Source organism: Rana temporaria, chromosome 1 (genome assembly GCF_905171775.1).
Source record: "Rana temporaria chromosome 1, aRanTem1.1, whole genome shotgun sequence".
Classification (NCBI taxonomy): Eukaryota; Metazoa; Chordata; class Amphibia; order Anura; family Ranidae; genus Rana; species Rana temporaria.
This window is the reverse complement of record NC_053489.1, coordinates 287,522,849-287,544,153: the sequence shown is the minus strand read 5'-3', so window position 1 is coordinate 287,544,153 and position 21,305 is coordinate 287,522,849. Positions and strand designations below refer to the sequence as shown.

The 21,305-nt window shown below is 45.7% G+C and overlaps 1 protein-coding gene across 3 annotated transcripts in view; it reads left to right on the top strand.

The window, feature by feature from the left end:
- The window catches only part of FAM189A2 (family with sequence similarity 189 member A2), a 140,418-nt gene extending 119,512 nt beyond the window's left edge, over nucleotides 1–20,906 (top strand). For all 3 annotated transcript variants that reach the window (XM_040356832.1, XM_040356823.1, XM_040356815.1), the window contains 2 exons: nucleotides 1,475–1,764; nucleotides 20,237–20,906. In XM_040356832.1, the coding sequence (XP_040212766.1) occupies nucleotides 1,475–1,764; nucleotides 20,237–20,437 (491 nt within the window). In that variant the 3' untranslated portion in view covers nucleotides 20,438–20,906. The remainder of the gene's footprint in view (nucleotides 1–1,474; nucleotides 1,765–20,236) is intronic.
- Nucleotides 20,907–21,305: the final 399 nt, after the last annotated feature.

The window sequence follows — 21,305 nt, the reverse complement described above, 5'->3', positions numbered from 1 at the left end:
TTTCACATTCCTAACAGTCTTAAGGTAAAAAAAAAAACTTTTAATGAAGCACAGACCCCCCCAAATACTCATGTGATCCCAATCTGGATGCATGTGCCCCCCCTGCTGAGTGCTGTGTTGTTCTCCTTGGCCACTAAGTCTCAGGTTTGCCCCAGACAAGTTTCAGATGCTAAAGATTATGTTGGTGGCTATAACTGTGCAAAAGAAAGAAGATACAAATTGTAGATGTCAGGACATGAAAGTATACATGTTTTTCTTTTGCAGGATATTTCTCAGCCTTAGAGCCGGTTCACATTGCCGCCTGACGAGTCGCGTCCCATTCAATGCAATGGAACCGTTCTAATAGGAGCGACGCAAGTCGCTCCGACTTAGAAAAAGGTTCCTGTATGACTTCGGGGGCAGCTCGGGGCGACCTACATTGACTTCTATACAGAAGTCGTTTTACAGGTCGCCTCTGAAGTCGTCTTCAGGACGACTTGCAGAGTCGCCCCCGAAGTCGTGACGCGGCTGTGTGAACCGGCTCTTAGTTTGTTTTTTTTTGTGCATTTTTGCAAAATCAGCAGTATGAAACAAAACAAACGTAATCAAGTAAGAAAAAAATAAAAAAGGTGAAAAAAATTATTTACGCTAGAAGGAGAGAACGTGGTTATCAGAGGTTATTTGGGGTTAGCTATACACAGAGCAAATTTATTTTCTGCAACTACCGGTGTTGATGCGGGCATCCCTCCTGCCAGGCCATTGTATTGTTGTCCCGGCTGGGGGGGGGGTGCAGGTAGGTAGAGTGGCGAAAGCCATCCCTGCCAGGAGAAGACAGTGATTATTGCTAGTGGCTATAGGCTATCAATAAATCGCAGGTAAAACCCAGTATGCTGGTCGTAACCAAGTTCAATCAATCAACTTGGTGCATTTAGCCTGCTCAGGTTTGAATCTTGGCCAGTTCCTTAGATGGTTTGTTTACATTCTCCAAAATATGTAATTCAAGTATTATATCAAGTGGTTAATTTACTAACACAAATACATTTTCTGCAAAAAACATTTTTTGGTTTCAGGCCACAGTTCTGCTTTAACAAAATACTTGGCACCAGTAATGAAATTCCACTACCAGCATTACCAGCGAGCATTAGTGCCAAGTATGAGAAACTATTCACAGCCTACTTTGTAACCACTGAATAATGTGGAAGGATTCCAGTGACTCTGGAAGGAAGTCAGAGCCACTAGGAGTGCTAAAAACAATCATCATCCTGGAGGGGTCTGTGAGGAGCTTTCTTGTGGAGTCAGCAGTAAAAATGCTAATGCAATTAGCAGTGATGATGTCATTCCTCTTTGCTGCTAACAATGCCTTCAAACCATAATTTAAATGTTTCTGTAACACACTATACAAAATTTATACCCATGGATGCCTTATATAAATGTATTTAAGCCGATAGTAATACAAGAATGATATTAACAATTACGTTTTTCTGTGTCTTTAAAGGAGCAACTCCAAGCTGTGAAGCTGCTACACAAACAGAACTGAGACCACCAATGGTGGCTGTCACATTAAGACGGGCTTTAAGAGCAAAAGCTATTCGATCACGGCCAAGATCTCTAGTGGATTACAAATCTTACATTGACACTAAACTTTTGGTGGCCAGGTTCCTAGAAGAGCCATCTGGTCATATGTCTGCTGATATTCGGGAACTGGTAGAAAGCATCAAAATTGTACTGAAGTCTGATGAAGAACACATGGATGAAGCCATTTTAAGTGCCAACATCCTTGATCAGGTTGGTTAAATATATGTCAAACTTTTCACTATATTAGAAAAACAACAGACCGCTTTAAAATGCATAATTTTATATCAAACTGAGGTGGTTACTATTTTGCATTTGTGTGGAAACATCAAAAGGTGCACAATATTTGTCTAGAATCTTATTCTTAATACCCTACTGCAGGGGTAGGCAACTGCCAGCACGGGTGCCACAAGCAGCGAGCAAAGCCTCTTTTGTCGGCACTCAACTCCCTCCCCATCAGCAGAGCAGCGCAGGAAAATGTCAGTGAGACACAGCTTCTGCCACACTAATGCATTCTCATCTCAGAATTCCCCACGCCACAGCCTCACTGAGGGGGAGGCACTGTGTCCTCACACACTGTACAAGATGGGAAACATTGTTTGGTTCTATATCTTTGCTGTAGCTGCAATCGCCACTCGCAGTTCAATCCAGCTCTTGTGAGGGGGAATAGATTGGGTGCAGTTGTGCTAGGGGGGTGGTTTCTAGGAGGAGGAGGACTGTGATTGGCCACTTCCAAAGTCAATCACAGTCCTGCTATCCTCACCCACCATCTAGAGGAACATGACTTGGTTGCCACTACCACTCTCAAAAAGAAAGGATTTCACTGTGATTGAGAAAACCCCAATCGGGTGACAGATTGTGTAATTACTGTTGAGCTTCTGGGAACTTTCTTAAAATAGTTATCTACCTGTTTGTTTTTATTTGCTGCTGCTCTCCTACCACGCTGGCCATTTTAATTTGGGGTGGCAAGGACAGGTGGTGAACCTTTGCCACATCCTTGTATATCCAGCATTTACCTTGCTGTCACTTTAAAATTACTTATTGTTTGTCATATTTCACTTTTCTTTTACAATCCCTCTCTCCCTTGCTCTCTTTTTTCATTGAAATGGATTAATGTACTCAGGAGATTTACATATATATATGTAAATAATTATGTGTGTGTCACTTACTATTGACCCCTTAGCTCTGTGTCATCTACTACTACCGACCTCTGCATCATCTACACCCAACCCCTGAACTCTGGGTAACTTACTCCTGACCCCTGAACTCTACCTCACTTCCTCCTGAACCTTTGCGTCACTTACTACTGAACCCTTGCACTCTGTGTCCCTTTAGTCCAAAGCCAGTATTCAGCACACAATTTTTGCTGCAGTGCACTGCACTTTTTCCCAGCTGGGTAGGCCCAACTTATGATTTTACACATAGGCCCACTGCTTTCAGAAAATGGGGATCAGCAGGGATGAGTGTGTCAGCCGGTAGGGCAGATGAGCAGGGTGGTACAGAGGTGGGGAAGATGAGCAGGATGGTAGAGATGTGGGGCAGATAAGCAGGGGGGTTTAGTGTTGGGACAGATGAGCAGGGGGGTACAGTGGTGGGAGAGGTGAGAAGGGGGTTCAGCGGTGGGACAGAAGAGCAGAGGGGTTCAGTGGTGGGGCAGATGAGCAGGGGGTTGCAGTAGTGGGACAGATGAGCAGGGGGGTTCAATATTGGGACAGATGAAAAGGGGGTTTGATGGTGAGACAGAAAAGCAGAAGGGTACATCAGTGGGGCAGACGTGCAGGGGGGTATAGTGGTGGGGCAGATGAGGAAGGAGGTACAATGGTGTGACAGATGAGCAAGGGGTTACAGTGGTGGGGTAGAAAAGCACAGGGTACTGAGGTGGAGCAGATGTTCAGGGGGTTACAGTGGTGTGGCAGATGTTCAGGGGGGTACAGTGGTGGGGCAGATGAGAAAGGAGGTACATTGGTGGGACAGGTGAGCAGGGGGTTACAGCGGTGGGGCAGAAGAAGAGGGGGGTACAATGATCTGAGGTGTGAAGGTGCATGAATTGGTGGCTCATCTGAAGTGTGAAGTTGAGAAATGGGTACATTGGTGGGGCAGATGAGCAGGGGGTTATAGTGGTGGGACAGAAGAGCAGGGAGTACAGAGGTGGGGCAAATGTGCAGGGGGGTACAGTGGTGGGACAGAAGAGCAGGGAGTACAGAGGTGGGACAGAAGAGCAGGGAGTACAGAGGTGGGACAGAAGAGCAGGGAGTACAGAGGTGGGACAGAAGAGCAGGGAGTACAGAGGTGGGACAGAAGAGCAGGGAGTACAGAGGTGGGACAGAAGAGCAGGGAGTACAGAGGTGGGACAGAAGAGCAGGGAGTACAGAGGTGGGACAGAAGAGCAGGGAGTACAGAGGTGGGACAGAAGAGCAGGGAGTACAGAGGTGGGACAGAAGAGCAGGGAGTACAGTGGTGGGACAGATGTGCAGGGGATTGCAGTGGTGGGGCAGATCTGCAGGGTGGTACAGTGGTGGGGCAGATGAGCAGGGGGTTGCAGTGATGGTATAGGAAAAACAAGCTGCGCAATATATGTGATAACTCAAACAAAAAAACAACAAGCATAAAAGCGTGAATGATTGTACTATTGGTGTGTTGAAATCACTACAACAAGTAGGTTGCCCTATTTGTATCACATTCTAATGAGTCCCAGTGAAAAAGGTGAGCAAATAAATGTCCTATTTCCCAAAAAGGACGCATCCGATGATGGTAAAAAACTGAAGATGTGCTGTTCTCCTACAGGTAAGTTGGTGACATCAAACCGAAAGAAACCGTAGAACAGTGATGGGATAGAAAAGAAATCCTCCACCTTCTTAAATAACTGCCCCTTAACGAAAGGGAAGATCCCAACCAGAGATCTTCTGTTGGCGTGTGGCTTTCTAACCCAGGTCTATGCAGCTGGATATCGCTTCTCCGGTATCCAATTAGTCTTCCACCGCTCACAAATGGTCAGATGTGATTACAACCAGGTGAGGAAGGAAAAAGGCTGACATAGCGTAATCCAGTAAACATTTTAATGTAAAATTAAATAGATAAAATTACACTTACAATATGAAGATAAAAAGGTTACAGTGATGGAACCGATGAGCAGGGGGTTACAGTAGCGGGATAAATGAGCAGGGGTTTAGAGTGGTGGGATAGATGAGCAGGGAGAACAGAGGTGGGGCAGATGTGCAGGAGGTTACAATGGTGGTGCAGATGTGCAGGGGGTTACAGTGGTGGTGCAGATGTGCAGGGGGTTACAGTGGTGGTGCAGATGTGCAGGGGGTTACAGTGGTGGGGCAGATGTGCAGGGGGTTGCAGTGGTGGGGCAGATGTGCAGGGGGTTACAGTGGTGGGGCAGATGTGCAGGGGGTTACAGTGGTGGGGCAGATGTGCAGGGGGTTACAGTGGTGGGGCAGATGTGCAGGGGGTTGCAGTGGTGGGGCAGATGTGCAGGGGGTTACAGTGGTGGTGCAGATGTGCAGGGGGTTACAGTGGTGGGGAAGATGTGCATGGGGTTACAATGGTGGTGCAGATGTGCAGGGGTTACAGTGGTGGGGCAGATGTGCAGGAGGTTACAGTGGTGGGGCAGATGTGCAGGGGGTTACAGTTGTGGGGCAGATTTGCAGGGGTACAATGTTTTGAGGTGTGGAGGTGCTTGAATTGGGGCTGATCTGAGGTGTGAGAGTGCAGGAAGTTCATTTCTCACTATTACTCAGGGGTGGACTGGGACAAAAATTTGGCCCTGGACTTCATCCAGACCGGCCCACTTAATTTTTGCACACACACAAAAACAGTAAACTATACGCAGTTGTCGGCGGTAAAAATTGCGGCGTTTTACCGCCGACGCTATGGGCGGCTCAGTGTGAAAGGGTCTAATAAATCAGTTACTATGACCAGCGGCAGTGCATTTACCCCCCCCCCCCCCCCGCCTTGCTGCATATTAAAAAAATCACAGACACATACACTGACCCCCCTCCTGAAACAAACACTGACCCCCCTCCTTACACAAACACTGACCCCCCCCCCTCCTTACACAAACACTGTCCCCCCCCTCCTTACACAAACACTGCCACCCCTCCTCCTTACACAAACACTGACCCCCCCTCCTTACACAAACACTGCCCCCCCTCCTCCTTACACAAACACTGACCCCCCTCCTTACACAAACACTGCCCCCCCTCCTTACACAAACACTGTCCCCCCTCCTTGCACAAACACTGCCCCCCCCTCCTTACACAAACACTGTCCCCCCCTCCTTACACAAACACTGTCCCCCTCTCCTGAAACAAACACTGTCCCCCCCCTCCTGAAACAAACACTGTCCCCCCCTCCTTACACAAACACTGTCCCCCCCTCCTTACACAAACACTGTCCCCCCCTCCTTACACAAACACTGTCCCCCCCTTCTTACACAAACACTGCCCCCCCTTACACAAACACTGTCCCCCCCTCCTTACACAAACACTGTCCCCCCTCCTTACACAAACACTGTCCCCCCCTCCTTACACAAACACTGTCCCCCCCTCCTTACACAAACACTGACCCCCCCTCTTACACAAACACTGTCCCCCCCCCTCCTTACACAAACACTGTCCCCCCTCCTTACACAAACACTGTCCCCCCCCTCCTTACACAAACACTGCCCCCCCTACTTACACAAACACTATCCCCCCCTCTCCTTACACAAACACTGTCCCCCCCTCCTTACACAAACACTGCCCCCCCCCTCCTTACATAAACACTGTCCCCCTCTCCTGAAACAAACACTGTCCCCCCCCTCCTGAAACAAACACTGTCCCCCCCTCCTTACACAAACACTGTCCCCCCCTCCTTACACAAACACTGTCCCCCCCTCCTTACACAAACACTGTCCCCCCCCCTTACACAAACACTGTCCCCCCCTCCTTACACAAATACTGTCTCCCCTCCTTACACAAACACTGTCCCCCCTCCTTACACAAACACTGACCCCCCCTCCTTACACAAACACTGCCCCCCCTCCTTACACAAACACTGTCCCCCCTCCTTACACAAACACTGTCCCCCCCTCCTTACACAAACACTGTCCCCCCCCTCCTTACACAAACACTGTCCCCCCCTCTCCTTACACAAACACTGTCCCCCCCTCTCCTTACACAAACACTGACCCCCCCTCCTTACACAAACACTGCCCCCCCTCCTTACACAAACACTGTCCCCCCCTTCCTTACACAAACACTGTCCCCCCCCTCCTTACACAAACACTGCCCCCCTCCTTACACAAACACTGCCCCCCCCTCCTTACACAAACACTGTCCCCCCCTCCTTACACAAACACTGCCCCCCCCTCCTTACACAAACACTGTCCCCCCCTCCTTACACAAACACTGCCCCCTCTCCTTACACAAACACTGTCCCCCCCTCCTCCTTACACAAACACTGTCCCCCCTTCCTTACACAAACACTGTCCCCCCTCCTTACACAAACACTGTCCCCCCCTCCTTACACAAACACTGCCCCCCCCTCCTTACACAAACACTGCCCCCCCCTCCTTACACAAACACTGTCCCCCCCCTCCTTACACAAACACTGCCCCCCCCCCCTCCTTACACAAACACTGTCCCCCCTCCTTACACAAACACTGCCCCCCCCCCTCCTTACACAAACACTGTCCCCCCCCCTCCTCCTTACACAAACACTGACACCCACTTCCTTTCACAGTCCCCTCCTTTCCCTGGTAACCTTTACAGCCATCTTCTTTCTTTGCAACATAACACAGCTCCCTTTATGTCAGTGCCCCCTCCCTTACCTTACACAGCAGGGAGAAGAGGATGCGAAGCGTCCAAGCAGAAGGCGGGAGCTGTTCAACTTTCCATGTTACAGACAGACGATTGGTTGCTAGGACTGCCCCTAGCAACCAATCACAGGCTTTTTAACTTTTTAACAGCAACTTCTGCTCGGACAGTCTGTCTTCTATTGTATTGTATGGATGAAAGCGGCTGTGGGGGGGGAAGGAGGAGTTACACGGGAGAGAAGAGGTCTGAGAGGACACACAGGCAGGATGTTCAACAGGTTCACTGTTGTCACCCTGCACATGCACGCCACCCGCCATGCACCCGCTCCAGCAGCGATACTCTGCAGCCTGCACCGGAAAGGTTCACGTGCAGTAGTTGCAACGAGTGCGGCCACCACCTTCCTCCCCAGCCAGCAGTCAGATTCTGCAGCCGCACGACCCGATACCGATGTGCGGGCCCCCTTCATCCAGTACATAGCAAACACTGCCTGTATACATTCTGACTGTCAGAGTGTATACAGGCAGTGTTTGCAAATGTACTGGACGAAAGGGGCCCGCACATTGGTATCGGGCTTGCTGCTGCAGTAAGAGTGGAGCTGTCAAATCTAAGCACTGATGATGGGGGTGCCCCCGCATATTGGCCCCGCCCATCCCCGACATCAGTGCTTCGTTTTGACAGCTCCACTCTCACTGCGGCCACACGCCCCCGCTTGCCCACCAATCATCACTGGATGTTTACACTCAGGGCGGACTCCATGCTTTTTGGGGACCCATTCGGGGCTTTAGCCACCCCCTCCCGACGCCCCTGAGTGACAACTGGCCCACTGAGCCATCGGCCCACCGGGAAACTCCCGGTAGTCCCGATGGCCAGTCCAACCCTGCTATTGCTCAAGTAGTTTACAGCATTTGCTGTATAAAAATTCCTTTTTGTGATTGAGATTGTGAAGTTGACATATTATTTTTATAAAACCGGTACTCTTAATTTCTTTGAAAACATTTTTTGGCACACTGTGCTCAGAAGGTTGCCTACCACTGCTTTAGTGTATCCTTACAATATTAGTACTAGCATTAGCATTAGTACTGTTGTTGTTGAGAAGCACAATCACAAAGAAAACCTTGCATATTTAGTGTTGTAGTAGAAAATGTGTTTCAAAATGACAGCCACTAATCAAAGATGAACGAAGTGGCATAAGAAGACAGTTAACAGAATAAGAAGCTTAGGGAGAAATTAGCAAACAGTGAGACACATGGAAATTAGGAGTTAATTGGAAATGGATTTGTTGAATAAAACAGGCAGAAGTTGATGTTTAAATAAACAGATTTATTTTGTCAAAAGAGATACAAGGTTTGAGTACAATGTAATATAGTGACAAAAGCCACTCCTTGTGGAGGAAACGGTAGATCTGTGCTACGACCTTCCAGCACTTATCACTTAAAGTGGTTGTAAACCCACTATTTGGACTTTTACCTACAGGTAAGCCTATAACAAGGCTTACCTGTAGGTAAGGAGAATATCTCCTAAACCTGCACGGTTTAGGAGATATTCCCCCCGCAATGCGGGCGGCGCATGCGCAGGGGGGAATCCACGGCTGAAGGACCGGCATCGCCGGACCCTGCCGATTTTAAATCTCCTGCGCGCACGCGCGGGAGTGACGTCATCGCCGCTCCAGCCAATCACAGCGCTGGAGCGGCGATACCCGGAAGACACGCCGGAGCAAGATGACATCCTGCTCGGCGTGGACCAGGTAAGTGGTACACACCTCGTTTCGAGGTAAGTATTTCATAATAGGCTAGTATGCGGTGCATACTAGCCTATTATGCCTTTTGCATTGCAGGTTTGGGGGAAAAAAAAAAAAAGTTTATGCGGTTTACAACCGCTTTAACATGCTAAATGCTGTAATTTCCAAGCGTATGCCTCTATTCGTGTATAAGCCTTAGCTTGAGTCTGTTAGGTAAAAAAAGTGGCTATCCATCTGTATAGAAATTAAGTTACAGCAACTCTATTCACGTTTAGAGGCAGCTATGCTAGTACTGCACTAGGTCTAGGTTGGCAGATTGTGGCATATCACTAATGGTTAAAAAGTTGTTAGTGTCACTAAATCCACATCATTAAAGAGGAACTTCAGTCTGCTCACATAATTTGCAATAAAAACTTTAGCCATTCTAAAGCCTCTCTCCAACCACTTTGCATATTATTTATATATATATATATATATATATATATATATATATATATATATATATATATATATATATACACACACACTGTGATTCTGTACTTGGCAAATATGTTGCAGAAATCTCCCTCCACTGAGTCTGGCTGCACCCATTTTAACTGTGGACAGCTGAAGCTGCTGCCTGTTCTCTTCCTGGATTTACACAGCACACAGAGGCACACCTCCAGTTTAGCAGCTCTCGTTTGCCCTCTTATGACTCATCCCCCTCCCTTCCTGCCAAACTCTCATGAGAGCGAAAGAGAGAGCTGTGCATGATGTCATAAGCCTAGGCTACTGACCAGACAAGAAATAGGAAGTGGGCTGTATAAGGTATTAACTGGCAGAAAAGAAAAAAAAGTTTTACTATCTAAAGTTAAAACAACAAGGGCAGAAGATTTAATAGATGGAAAGTTGAAAAAATTACTGAAGGTCCGCTTTAAAAACGATCAATAAATGCTGTAGAACATGCTGTTCATACTCACTCAGTCACTATTGGATTTGTTTTCTGTATTCTGCAAAAAAACTGGTTCATCCTGCTGTTCTACGTCTCCCTCTTCTGTCCATGTTCCCACTGCAGTTGGGGATTAAGCAGAGCAGTGTTGGCAGCTTTGCACATGCTCAGTTTTCAGTGCAATTTCTACACTGAGCATTTCCTCTTTATCACATCTGAGCAACTCATGTCGCTATAGAGTCACACATGTGGGCGTATGCCCACTAACCAGCTAAACACAATGGGGCTGGAATATTAAATCTTGATTAATGGAGGCTTCACCACCCTGTTATTCTAAGACACAGGCTGGAGGGGCGTGACACATGTGATTGACAGAAAGCAGCCTACACCTTGTTATTGCAAAAAAAATAATAAAGATTTAATTTAAAATATATATTTGTATGACAATTTAAAACAGTTTTTTGTTAATACTCATGTATTTTTACTCTATCCCAAAGGCTGTTTTTTTTTTTAAACATGTGATCAGCAGCTCCTAATTAGGGTTGTCCTGATACCACTTTTTTAGGACCGAGTACAAGTACCGATACTTTTTTTCATGTACTCGCCGATACCAAATACAGATACTTTGTTTTAATGTGACAGTTTTCAAATTTAAGAATGTCTCTTACATTGGTGGTCAGTGGGAAGGATGTCTCTTACATTGGTGGTCAGGGTACTGGGCACAGGGTATGGGGCACATCAGAGTACTGGGCACAGGGTATGGGGCACATCAGAGTACTGGGCACAGGGTATGGGGCACATCAGGGTACTGGGCACATCCGGTTACTGGGCACAGGGTATGGTGCACATCAGGTTACTGGGCACAGGGTATGGGACACATCAGAGTACTGGGCACAGGGTATGGGGCACATCAGGGTACTGGGCACATCAGGGCACAGCGGGGTACTGGGCACATCAGGGCACTGGGCACAGCGGGGTACTTGGGCACATCGTACTGGGCACAGCGGGGCATTGGGGACATCAGGGCACAGCCGGGTACTGGGCACAGTGAGGTACTGGGCACATCAGGGCACGGCGGTGTACTGGGCACATCGTACTGGGCACAGCGGGGTATTTGGCACATCAGGGTACTTGGGCACATCGTACTGGGCACAGTGGGGTACTGGGCACAGGGCACATCAGGGTACTGGGCACATCAGAGCACAGCGGGGTACTGGGCACATCAGGGTACTTGGGCACATTGTACTGGGCACAGTGGGGTACTGGGCACAGTGGGGCACTGGGCACATCAGGGCACTGGACATGGAGCACATCAGGTTACTGGGCACGGCAGGGCACTGTTTCGTTTCAGTTTCCTTCTAAATGCAGAGTAGCGCAGGAAGCGGCTCACATCTGTAATAATTTCTTACTGTCCTCTATCATGTTGCGCTATTCCCCGGTGGCCCCTCCTCTCCTCTCCTCTCCTCTCGTCCATCTCAGATGATGTCACAAGCGTAAAACAAGAGGAGGGGAGGGGCCACCGGGAACAGCGCGACATGATAGAGAACAGTAAGAACTAATTACAGCCACTTATTACCCGCCTGAGGACTGCTCTCTGCCCCCGCCCACTCTCCGCCCCCTTGCCGCCCCGCCGCTCTCTTGCAATAGATAGATAGAAGTATCGGGTCAGGCATCGGCAGCATTTGCGCGAGCACAAGTACTCGCGCAAATGCTCGGTATCGGTCCTGATACCGATACTAGTATCGGTATCGGGACAACCCTACTCCTTTTTTTTTTTTTTTTTTTTTTTTTCACTTCAGACTCCACCTCATAGAGTGTGCATTATATGCTCATGTTCTGCGCACCTGCCCATTGCATCTCTATGTTGGTTTTGCATCATAAGTGTCGCCTCTTATGTGAGATATTTTTATTTTTCATCGTGTGTTTTTTTTTTTTTTTTTTTTTTTTTTTTTTTCTTTTTTTTTTTTTTTTTTTTTTTTAATTATATATATAAATATATATTATTGATGTCTATTGAACATCGCTCCTCCTATTCCAGAGGCACAAAAGGATTACATTTTAATTTTATCCCCCCCCCTTCTCCTACCCCCCCCCCCCTTCCCCCCTATCTCACCTTCAACAATCTCCTATTTCTCTAGTTCTTTCAAGAATTTTTTTTTTTTTTTTTTTTTTTTTTTTTTTTTTCCCCAGTGTATCTTTTAAGCATCTACCCTTAATTTTTCTGCATAACTCCACGATTTCTTGAAAGTCCTCCATTTATCCCATTTCGTGATTTGTAAGATGTTATTACCCTCTATGCCCTCTTTTATTTCTTCCATTCTGTAAGTTTCTTCGACCGCATCTATCCACTCCCAAATTGAGGGGCACTCCACTTCTTGCCACCTCCTTGGAATAAGTCTCTTGGCGGCGTTGAGTAGATGCGGTACAAGCGTTTTCCTGTATCTTTTTATACCTTCCTCCCCCCCATGGAATAGGATGACCCATGGGTCCATCTTGATCTTTTTCCCCGTGATCTCTTCCACACAGGCCAAGATTTTTTCCCAATACTTCTTAACCTTGGTACATCCCCACCAAAGATGTGCCATATTTCCTGGTGATCCACATTCCCTCCAACACTCTCCTGTCTGATCTTCTTTGAATTTTTTTAGCTTATCCGGGGTCATGTACCATCCGGATATGCATTTATAGCACATCTCCGCCGTTCGGCTATCTACCGCGGAGGAGTGAGTCAAAGCCAACATTTTATCTATTGTGCCCTTATCCCGTTGTGTTGCCAATTCCCTTTCCCATTTTTTAATGAATGGAGGTATATTCTGCTCATCTATCTTCAGTAGAATTCTATATAGCTTTGAAGTAGTTCCTTTTGCTCTTTCCATGAAGCAAATTTTTTCTAGATCTGTTAACTGGTCTCCCGCTCTCAGTGGGCCTGGTAGATCTTGGATAAAATGTTTAAGCTGCTGGTACCTCCATTCATTAATTTCCATTAAATTCTTTTTAGCTTTTAACTCGGGTAGTGTTATTATGTGGCCCTCCCTTATTATATCCCTTAGTTGTGCCGTGTCCTGTTTGATCCAATTCCCCCCAACTTGTGTTTTACCTGGTGCAAAATAGTCGTTATTTTTCAGTGCTATAAAAGGTGAATTGTATTCCTTCTCAATTTTTTTATAGACAATATCCCATATTTTAAGTGCATTTTTTGTTATTTCATGTGCATTTTTATCTAGTGTTCTAAATTGAGGAGGATTCCATATTATCTTGTCCAACCTCGTCTGTGCTAACTCGTTTTCTAGTCTAACCCACCTTTTTTCTTTGTTGGCTCTGGCCCACTCCACCACCCTTGTTATTACCACTGCGTCATAATATCCTTTAATGTCCGGTACCGCTAAGCCCCCCTTTTTTTTTGGTTGTTTTAGGGTCTGGAGTGATATCCTATGTTTCTTATTTCTCCATATATAATTCATAATTATTTTTTTTAGAGCCGAGAATAATGTTCTCGGGAGGGCTATGGGGATCATCTGAAATTTATATAATATTTTAGGTAATATAACCATTTTGCAATAATTGATTCGTCCTATCCATGATATTGCTCTATTTTCCACTCTTTTTGTTTCTGTCTTAATTTCATTTAATAGGGGGATGAAATTTATCTTATAGATTTTTTTTATAGAGTTTGCCAACAGTATCCCTAGATATTTGAGTTCTTTAACCCAGGCGAACTGGTACTCCTCTTTCAAGGATTGCTCTTCCAATTTACTTATATTTATACTCATAATCTCCGTTTTGGTGAGATTTATTTTAAAGTTCGAAATTTCCCCATAGTCTCTACATATATTTAATAGATTTGAGATTGATGTTTTGGGTTTGTCCAGATAGAAGAGGATATCGTCCGCAAAGGCAGAAAGTTTGTATTCCTCCTCTCCTATTTTAACCCCTTTTATTTCTTTGCAATTGCGTATCCTGGCCAGCAGCGGCTCCAAAGAGAGCACAAACAGGAGTGGCGACAAGGGGCATCCCTGCCTTGTACCATTTTTCATTGAAAATGTTTGAGATAAATTGCCATTTATCTTTATTTTGGCAGTGGGAGACAAATAGAGGGCTGCAATCCAGTCTATCATTCTCTGTCCAAACCCCATGTCTCTCAAGGTCAGCAGCATAAGCCCCCAGTCTACTCTGTCGAACGCTTTTTCTGCGTCAATCGACAGAAGTAAACCTGGGGACCCTACTGCCTTCATTCTCTGGAGCAACAGGAGTGTTTTTACTCCATTGTCTCTACCCTCTCTACCTTGGACAAAGCCCGTTTGGTCCGGGTGTACCAGTTTTGTCATTTCCTGTCTAATTCTTCCGGCCAATACCTTTGCGTACAATTTTATATCGATGTTCAGCAGAGATATCGGCCGGTACCCTGAACAGCTTCCTGTGTCTTTACCTTCCTTCGGGATAACGGTGATGGTTGCCTCTGATGCTTCTTTACTTAATTTATACTCTCTTCCCAGGCCATTAAAATACTGACATAGTTTTGGAAGAAGGATCCTCTTTGTATTTTTTATAATACATCACTGTGAAGCCGTCCGGGCCCGGGCTTTTTCCAGTTTCTGTACTTGTTAAAGCCAGTTTAATTTCATTTTCTGTGATAGGTCTGTCCATCCCTTCTGCCTCCGTTTGATCTAATTTTGCTATTCCTGCTTCTTTTAAAAATGTTGTAATCTTGTTTTCTTTCTCCCCTTTTTGCCAGTTCTTTTGTTCTACTGAATATAGTTTTTCATAATATAATCTGAATGTTTCTGCAATATCTTTTGTTGTATGGAAAACCTTACCTTTTTCGTTTTTAATTTTGTCTATATAATTCTTGGATTTCTTTTTTTGTACCATCCGGGCAAGGTGTTTGCTTGTTTTATTTCCCCACCTGTATCTCTCCCTTGCTATTAAGTTAAATTCTCTTTTTGTGTCTTGATCTAAGAGTTCTTTAAGTTCATTTCGTTTGTTTACTAAGTCTAAATATAAGTCTTGTTGCTTTCCCAATTTCTTATGTTTTTGTTCAAGGTTAAAGATCTCCCCTATAAGTTTTTCCCTTACACTACTCTCTTCTTTCTTCTTCCTTGCTCCTTCAGAGATTAGGACCCCTCTTATCACCGCCTTATGGGCGTCCCATAGTGTTGCTTTTGAGATTCCATCTATCTCATTTGTTTTAAAGTACTCTTCCAATTCTTTTTTGACCCTCAGGAAACTTTTCTCTTTGATTATTAGCTCCTCATTAAGTCTCCAGTTTTGATAGGGCTTTTGGTTACCTGAGATATTTATGGATATGCTAATGGGGGCATGGTCCGAGATCGTCATGGTTTCTATTTTTGTCTCGACCACCATTTCCAACATTCTATGGTCCACTAGTATGTGGTCGATCCGAGAATAGCTACCGTGAACCGGGGAAAAAAAGGTGTAATCCCGTTGACCTGGGTTAAAGATCCTCCATGTATCCACTAATTGATTTCTATACAGACTTTCCTTAACCTTTTTTAGTAGTATGTCTTGGGTGTCTGATGTCTGGTGAGTTTTATCTACCTTTGGGTCTATACAAAAGTTTAAGTCACCTCCCAATAATAATTTTCCCCTCCTAAAATCTTTTAATTTCCCTAATATTCCCAACAGGTATTTCATCGGGGAGGTATTCGGTGCATATATATTTACAAGAGTGTATTCCTCCTCCTCCAGTTTTCCCCTTAAAAAGAGGAATCTCCCTTCCGGGTCTGTCATTCTATCTGTTAGAACAAACCGTGTCCCCTTCGCTATTCCAATTGCTATCCCTCTAGCTCTTTTTGAGATGGTATCTCCATAGTACCATCTGGGAAAATCAGGGGAGTATATCTTTATGTTTGACCCCAATGTAAGATGGGTTTCTTGTAAGAAGGCAATGTCTGTCCTATATCTTTTCAACTCCTTTAATATCTTATGTCTCTTAGTAGGACTATTAAGACCTTTGACGTTATAGGACAGACATTTAATCACTGGCATCTTTGTTTTGCTTTCTTCGAATTATGCTCTCTTCTGATTGTTTTGGTGAGATAGGGTTTCTTCCCTCCCTCAATCCCCTCCCCCCCCCCCCCCCCCCCCCCCCCCCACCCTCCCTTCCCCCCCCCCCCCCTCCCTCCCGTCCCCTCCCTCCAACCCATCCCGCCCATCCCCCCCTCCCTCCCTTCCCCACCCTCCAACCCATCCCACCCATCCCCCTCTCCCTCCCCCCCTCTTTGGCCTATTGAAGACCTCTGAACCATCTTCCATATCTTGGTTCAGATCGCTCCAGGTGGGGCCCGAGACTGCCTCCCCCCCTCCCGGTTTCCCTTCCGGGAGGGGGGGGGTGGGGCCGGACCCAAGCCAGAGATCAGAGAGAAGGCGAAACAAGCCACCAAAAAAAAAAAGGGAGAAAAAAGGAGAGAAAAAAAAAAAAAAGGAAAGCAAGCCAGCCGGGGGCATCGAGAGGAGCTCGAAGAAGACCATAGTGTAACCAGAGAAAGCAAAGCAAAAGGGGGGGGAGGAGGGGAGTTTCCAATTCTTCCCCCCTCCCTCCCACCTCCGCCTCCCTCCTACCCCCAACCTGGAAGGTCGGGGACCTGAATATCCAATTTCCTACAGAATTCGTTTAAGTCCTCAGGGAATCTTAGTGTCGCCGATTTCCCCTCCTTTATTCCAATTAGGCAAGCAGGGAACCCCCAGTTATACTTAATATTCAGATCAATCATCTGATTTAGGAGCGGTTTTAACAGCCATCTCCTAGCCAGGGTTTCTGGGGCCACATCGGTGAATATCTGCAGCTCCGTCTCTTCAAACACTATCGGGGGTTGTCCCCTCAACTTCTTCCAAATTGCTTCTTTTTCTTCATAGAATCTGAACCTTATTATAACATCTCTTGTTCTCTCGGATGTCACTCTTTTCGGATTTCCTACTCGATGGACCCTTTCGATCCCAATTGGATTGTCTGTTGTTCTTTCCAATAGTGGGTTAAATAACGTCTGCATTATTATCCTGAGGTCCTCACCTCTCTTCTCTGGTAAAGACCTTATCCTCAAGTTTTGTCTCCGGCTTCTGTTTTCTTGGTCTTCCAATTTGTAAAGAATATGCCTCTGTTGTAGTTGAATCTGGTCCATCTGGGTTTTTAGCGTAATTGATTCCTGTTCCTGTTTCTCTATTTGTTCCTCTACTGTTTCTATTCTGGACAGCATGTGGCCAAGATCGGTCCGTAAGCTCTGTATTTCACTTTTTATCACGTTTTCCAATCTTAACAACATCTCTGCCATTTCTCCTTTTGAGGGGGAGTGGGTGTCTGCACTTCGTTCATCCATCCTGCTGCTTTCCATTCCATTTCCTGTGGACCCTTCCTCCCTTTGTTCTATAGATGTTTCTCTGGAATTGTCACTCTGGGGTTTTTTATTTTCGGCCTTTTTGACTTTATTTGCTTGTTGTTGCTTTGTTACCCCCTGGGCACCAGGGATACGTGGACTTTCCCCTCTAGTCACAAATGGCCTTATTGAGCTTGTTGCTGTAGTGTTGCTTGGAGTAGTTGGGGGACCCCCTTTTGTTGATCTACTCGTCATTCTGCTCATGTTAGTCTCCTTCCTTCTGATTCTCTTCCCCAGCTTGACCTCTTATTCCCAGCAGATTAATACGGAATCCAGTAAAGAAGGGGGAGACCAATAGGGGATACCGGGCTGGGTTAGACCGGAAATTTTACCCCCCCTTGACTCCTACCCTGCCAAATACTATTTTATTTAATTATTTAATCCAGGGAATAGGAATGCTCTCAGGGTGAGCATGGACCGTGACAGTGACAGTGACCCTCTTTCGGAGCAAAAGGGGGCGACCCGGATCCCCAGGTAAATGGTTTCCTCAATAAAGAGAATCGAATAAAATAATGCACAGCGGGGGTGTGGGAGGGGTCCGTCCCTTACCCTATATGCTACGCTTGGGGTTTTGGATCCCAAGTGTATGTGTCAGTTAGATCTATTTAAATTTCTCCTCCCAGTCCTAAAATGAAGTTTTAACAAATAAAATGTGGATACTAATTGCCAATGTTCCCCATTCCCCTCTAGTCCCCTTCTTCTCCCACCCCTTTCTGCAGGCCTCCGGGACAACAAAAAAAAAAAGGGATAGGAGAGAGAAAGAAAAAGGGAGCCACATAGAGAAAAAAGAAAAAAGGGAAAAACCCCGCTCAGTTGATTATCAATCAGTCATCGATTTTCATCCTTTACTCCTGCTATGGATTTCAATGTCCAAATTTTTAAATTGCACAGATCATATCCTATAATGGTGGATCCCCTTGACTCATATCAACTTTCTTGGGGGTACACTTTTCATTTTTAATCCCTCAGCCCTCAAGGTGCCTTATGTAAGTAAGGGTTAAGAAGAGGGGAATGCAAAAGAAAAAGGGGGGGCCACTTTTAATACGCTGTATAAGATGTCTTGTACGGTGGGGTTACGTGTTTTTTTTTTTTTTTTTTTAACTGTTGTTATTTAATTAAGAGTCACTTTTTAACCCCTCCTTATCCCCAAACCGCAGTCCAAATCTCCTCCTGCTTGTTCCCCCTTCCTTGTATAGTGTATTTGCAGTGTTTAATGTTATCAACTTTTGTCTTTAGGCAGTCCCAATCAATTAAGTTAATTTGAAGTTTATCAGACAATTCTTATGCTCTGTTTTTCATCCGCTTTTAAAAACGCCCTTTACTTATCATGTGGCAATAAATGGTTAATGACAAATCTTTTACACTCTTCCTTCATAGCTTGACATTATTTTTTCCCTCCTTTCCTTCCAAACCCTCCTTTGCCTTTCCACAAGGAGATTTACCTTACCTCTACCTTTCCATCATTGTTTCTGTCCTTTTAAAAAAGCAGATGGCTAAGATCTGACCTTATTAATTGTAGTTGAAGGTATCCATCCGTGGGGTCGGCCGCCTCTGTCCTCACGTTGTTTGTACCTCTCCTTGCTTTGATGTCTACTTTACCAGAAATGAGGGGGTTCCATGTGTACTCAGTCACACCACCCACTGCGTGTCCAGCTTCCAGCTTTGCGCCGTCCTTCTGTTCACCTGTCCCCGCTCCTTACAGGCTGTTTCTTATGCCCCCAGTGTAGCAGCGTAGCTTGGTGTAGCTTGGCGGCGTGTGCTGATTCATGTGGGGTGATACGCTGCGGTACTCAGCATATGGTGTGCTGGGATGACAGGGGTGACAGGTGCCTTCTCCTCCTCCTCTCCTCTCATTCATCGGCGCGGTCCGTCCTCCAGCCGAGCAGTCTCATTGCTGTTCTCTCCCCCCACCCACGAGCGCGCGCGCGTCCTCACGTGCACGTGCACGTGCGCACCATCGTGATTTCTGTCACACAACCCTACTCCTAATGCTTATATTTCCCTGCAGACAGGTTGGGAAAGAGCTGGGTCATGTGACAGCTGCATAAAGATTAATGAAAGAAAGATACTTAGATGTTTTATTTCATTGAAATAATTACAGTGCCATTATCCATATACAGAAAGAGAAGGGATAATGTAAATGAAACAGTGTGTGTTTAAAGTGGTTGTAAACCCACTTTTTTCACTTTTGCCTACAGGTAAGCCTATAATAAGGCTTACCTGTAGGTATAAAGAATATCTCCTAAACCTGTACGGTTTAGAAGATATTCCCCTCACAATGCGCCGCTGATTGCAGCGGCGATTGCGCAGGTGGGATCCTCGGCTGAAGGGCCGGCCCCGCCGACCCATGCCGGAAAGGAAATCTCCCGCGCGCATGCGCGGGAGTGACGTCATCGCCGCTCCAGCCAATCACAGAGCTGGAGCGGCGATACCCGGAAGACACGCTCGGCTCGGTGTGGACCAGGTAAGTTACCTACCTCGTTCCGAGGTAAGTATTTCATAATGAGCTAATATGCGGTGCATATTAGCTCATTATGGCTTTTTCCTTGCAGGTGTAAAAAAATAAATAAAATTATATGCGGGTTTACAACCGCTTTAAGTTATTAACAATGGAATAAAAACCCATGTGGCAGTAGAAGTCAGCGCTCTGGTGTAAGGGTGGCACTTCTGTGACAGGATCAGCAATAATATCTTATTGACAAGGCAGTTGACACCCTCATTTAAGAACATTATGGCCTGCCTTTCTAACACTGTTGCATGATTGACACTTTAAATGTAATTGTATGCAGAAGGATTAGACTGTAATTTGTGTCTGTTAACTTTCGTTCAGGTGATGTTACCAAACCAGGGATCCTTAACAACAACTCAGAGAATCCCAAGCAGACGGTACCCAGGAATACTTCACTTGAATAGCTGTGGGGACTTAAGCACTTTTAGTACTGTACAGAGGCAGCGGGATGAGAGAATAAGGAGCCAGAGGACTGTCAGACCTCACAGTCTCATTGGAGTTGTTCGGGAAACCATTTTATAAGAAAACCACGACAACCAAACTCCTGGATGGACAAGTGAATGTATGTAGCCTCCAGTTACAGGGCAAACCACTGTTCTGTGAGCTTACACATTTATGCCATACTTGTACTTGGCTCGTGTTTACAAAATAAGTAAGCTTTACAACCTAGTGGCAGAATATGCCTACTTCCATCGCCAAAGATCAATCAGCATATGGATCATTCTGGACTGAGCTTTATATTGTTGGAACTGATTTCTGTTTGTGAAGGTATGAACAACACAATCAGGAAAATAAAAGTGTAATATAATGTGTGTGTATCTGGTAGAACTCTGCAGAAAAGGAGCCTCAGGGGTTTGCAAAACTGTGAGATACCTTGCACTATAAGTACAAGTCTGCAGTCTTCAGCGGACATTGCAATTTGATTGATAAAGGGCACTGCTCATTTAATAAACTGATGTACTTCAAACTCATGGAGTGGTAGTAAACGATGGCTGTGTGCATCTCTCTTTTTGTTACTTAATAAATATAGCTGTTTAACATACATCATTAGAGTGGATCAGATTGCTTACTGATCCTATAATCATTTGACTGAAGGGTAGGCCGCAGATATATGGTCATCAACTATAATCAACCCATAAGAATGGGATAGGGGAAATGAGACTTGGTGCACCTAACCAAAAAAGCTGGGCATAGGAGTACTCACCATTTTGAGAGTACTTGCATCAATGGTCAAAGGAATTGCCGAAGGAGAATAACTCAGGTTCCAGAGCAACAGTGTCCAACCTACTACCTGGGGGCTGCATGTGGCCCTTTCACATTTAATGGAGGGAATTCAGTAACAACAAACGTTTGGTAGTATGTTCCCTTTAAAACAGCCTGCATCTAATTC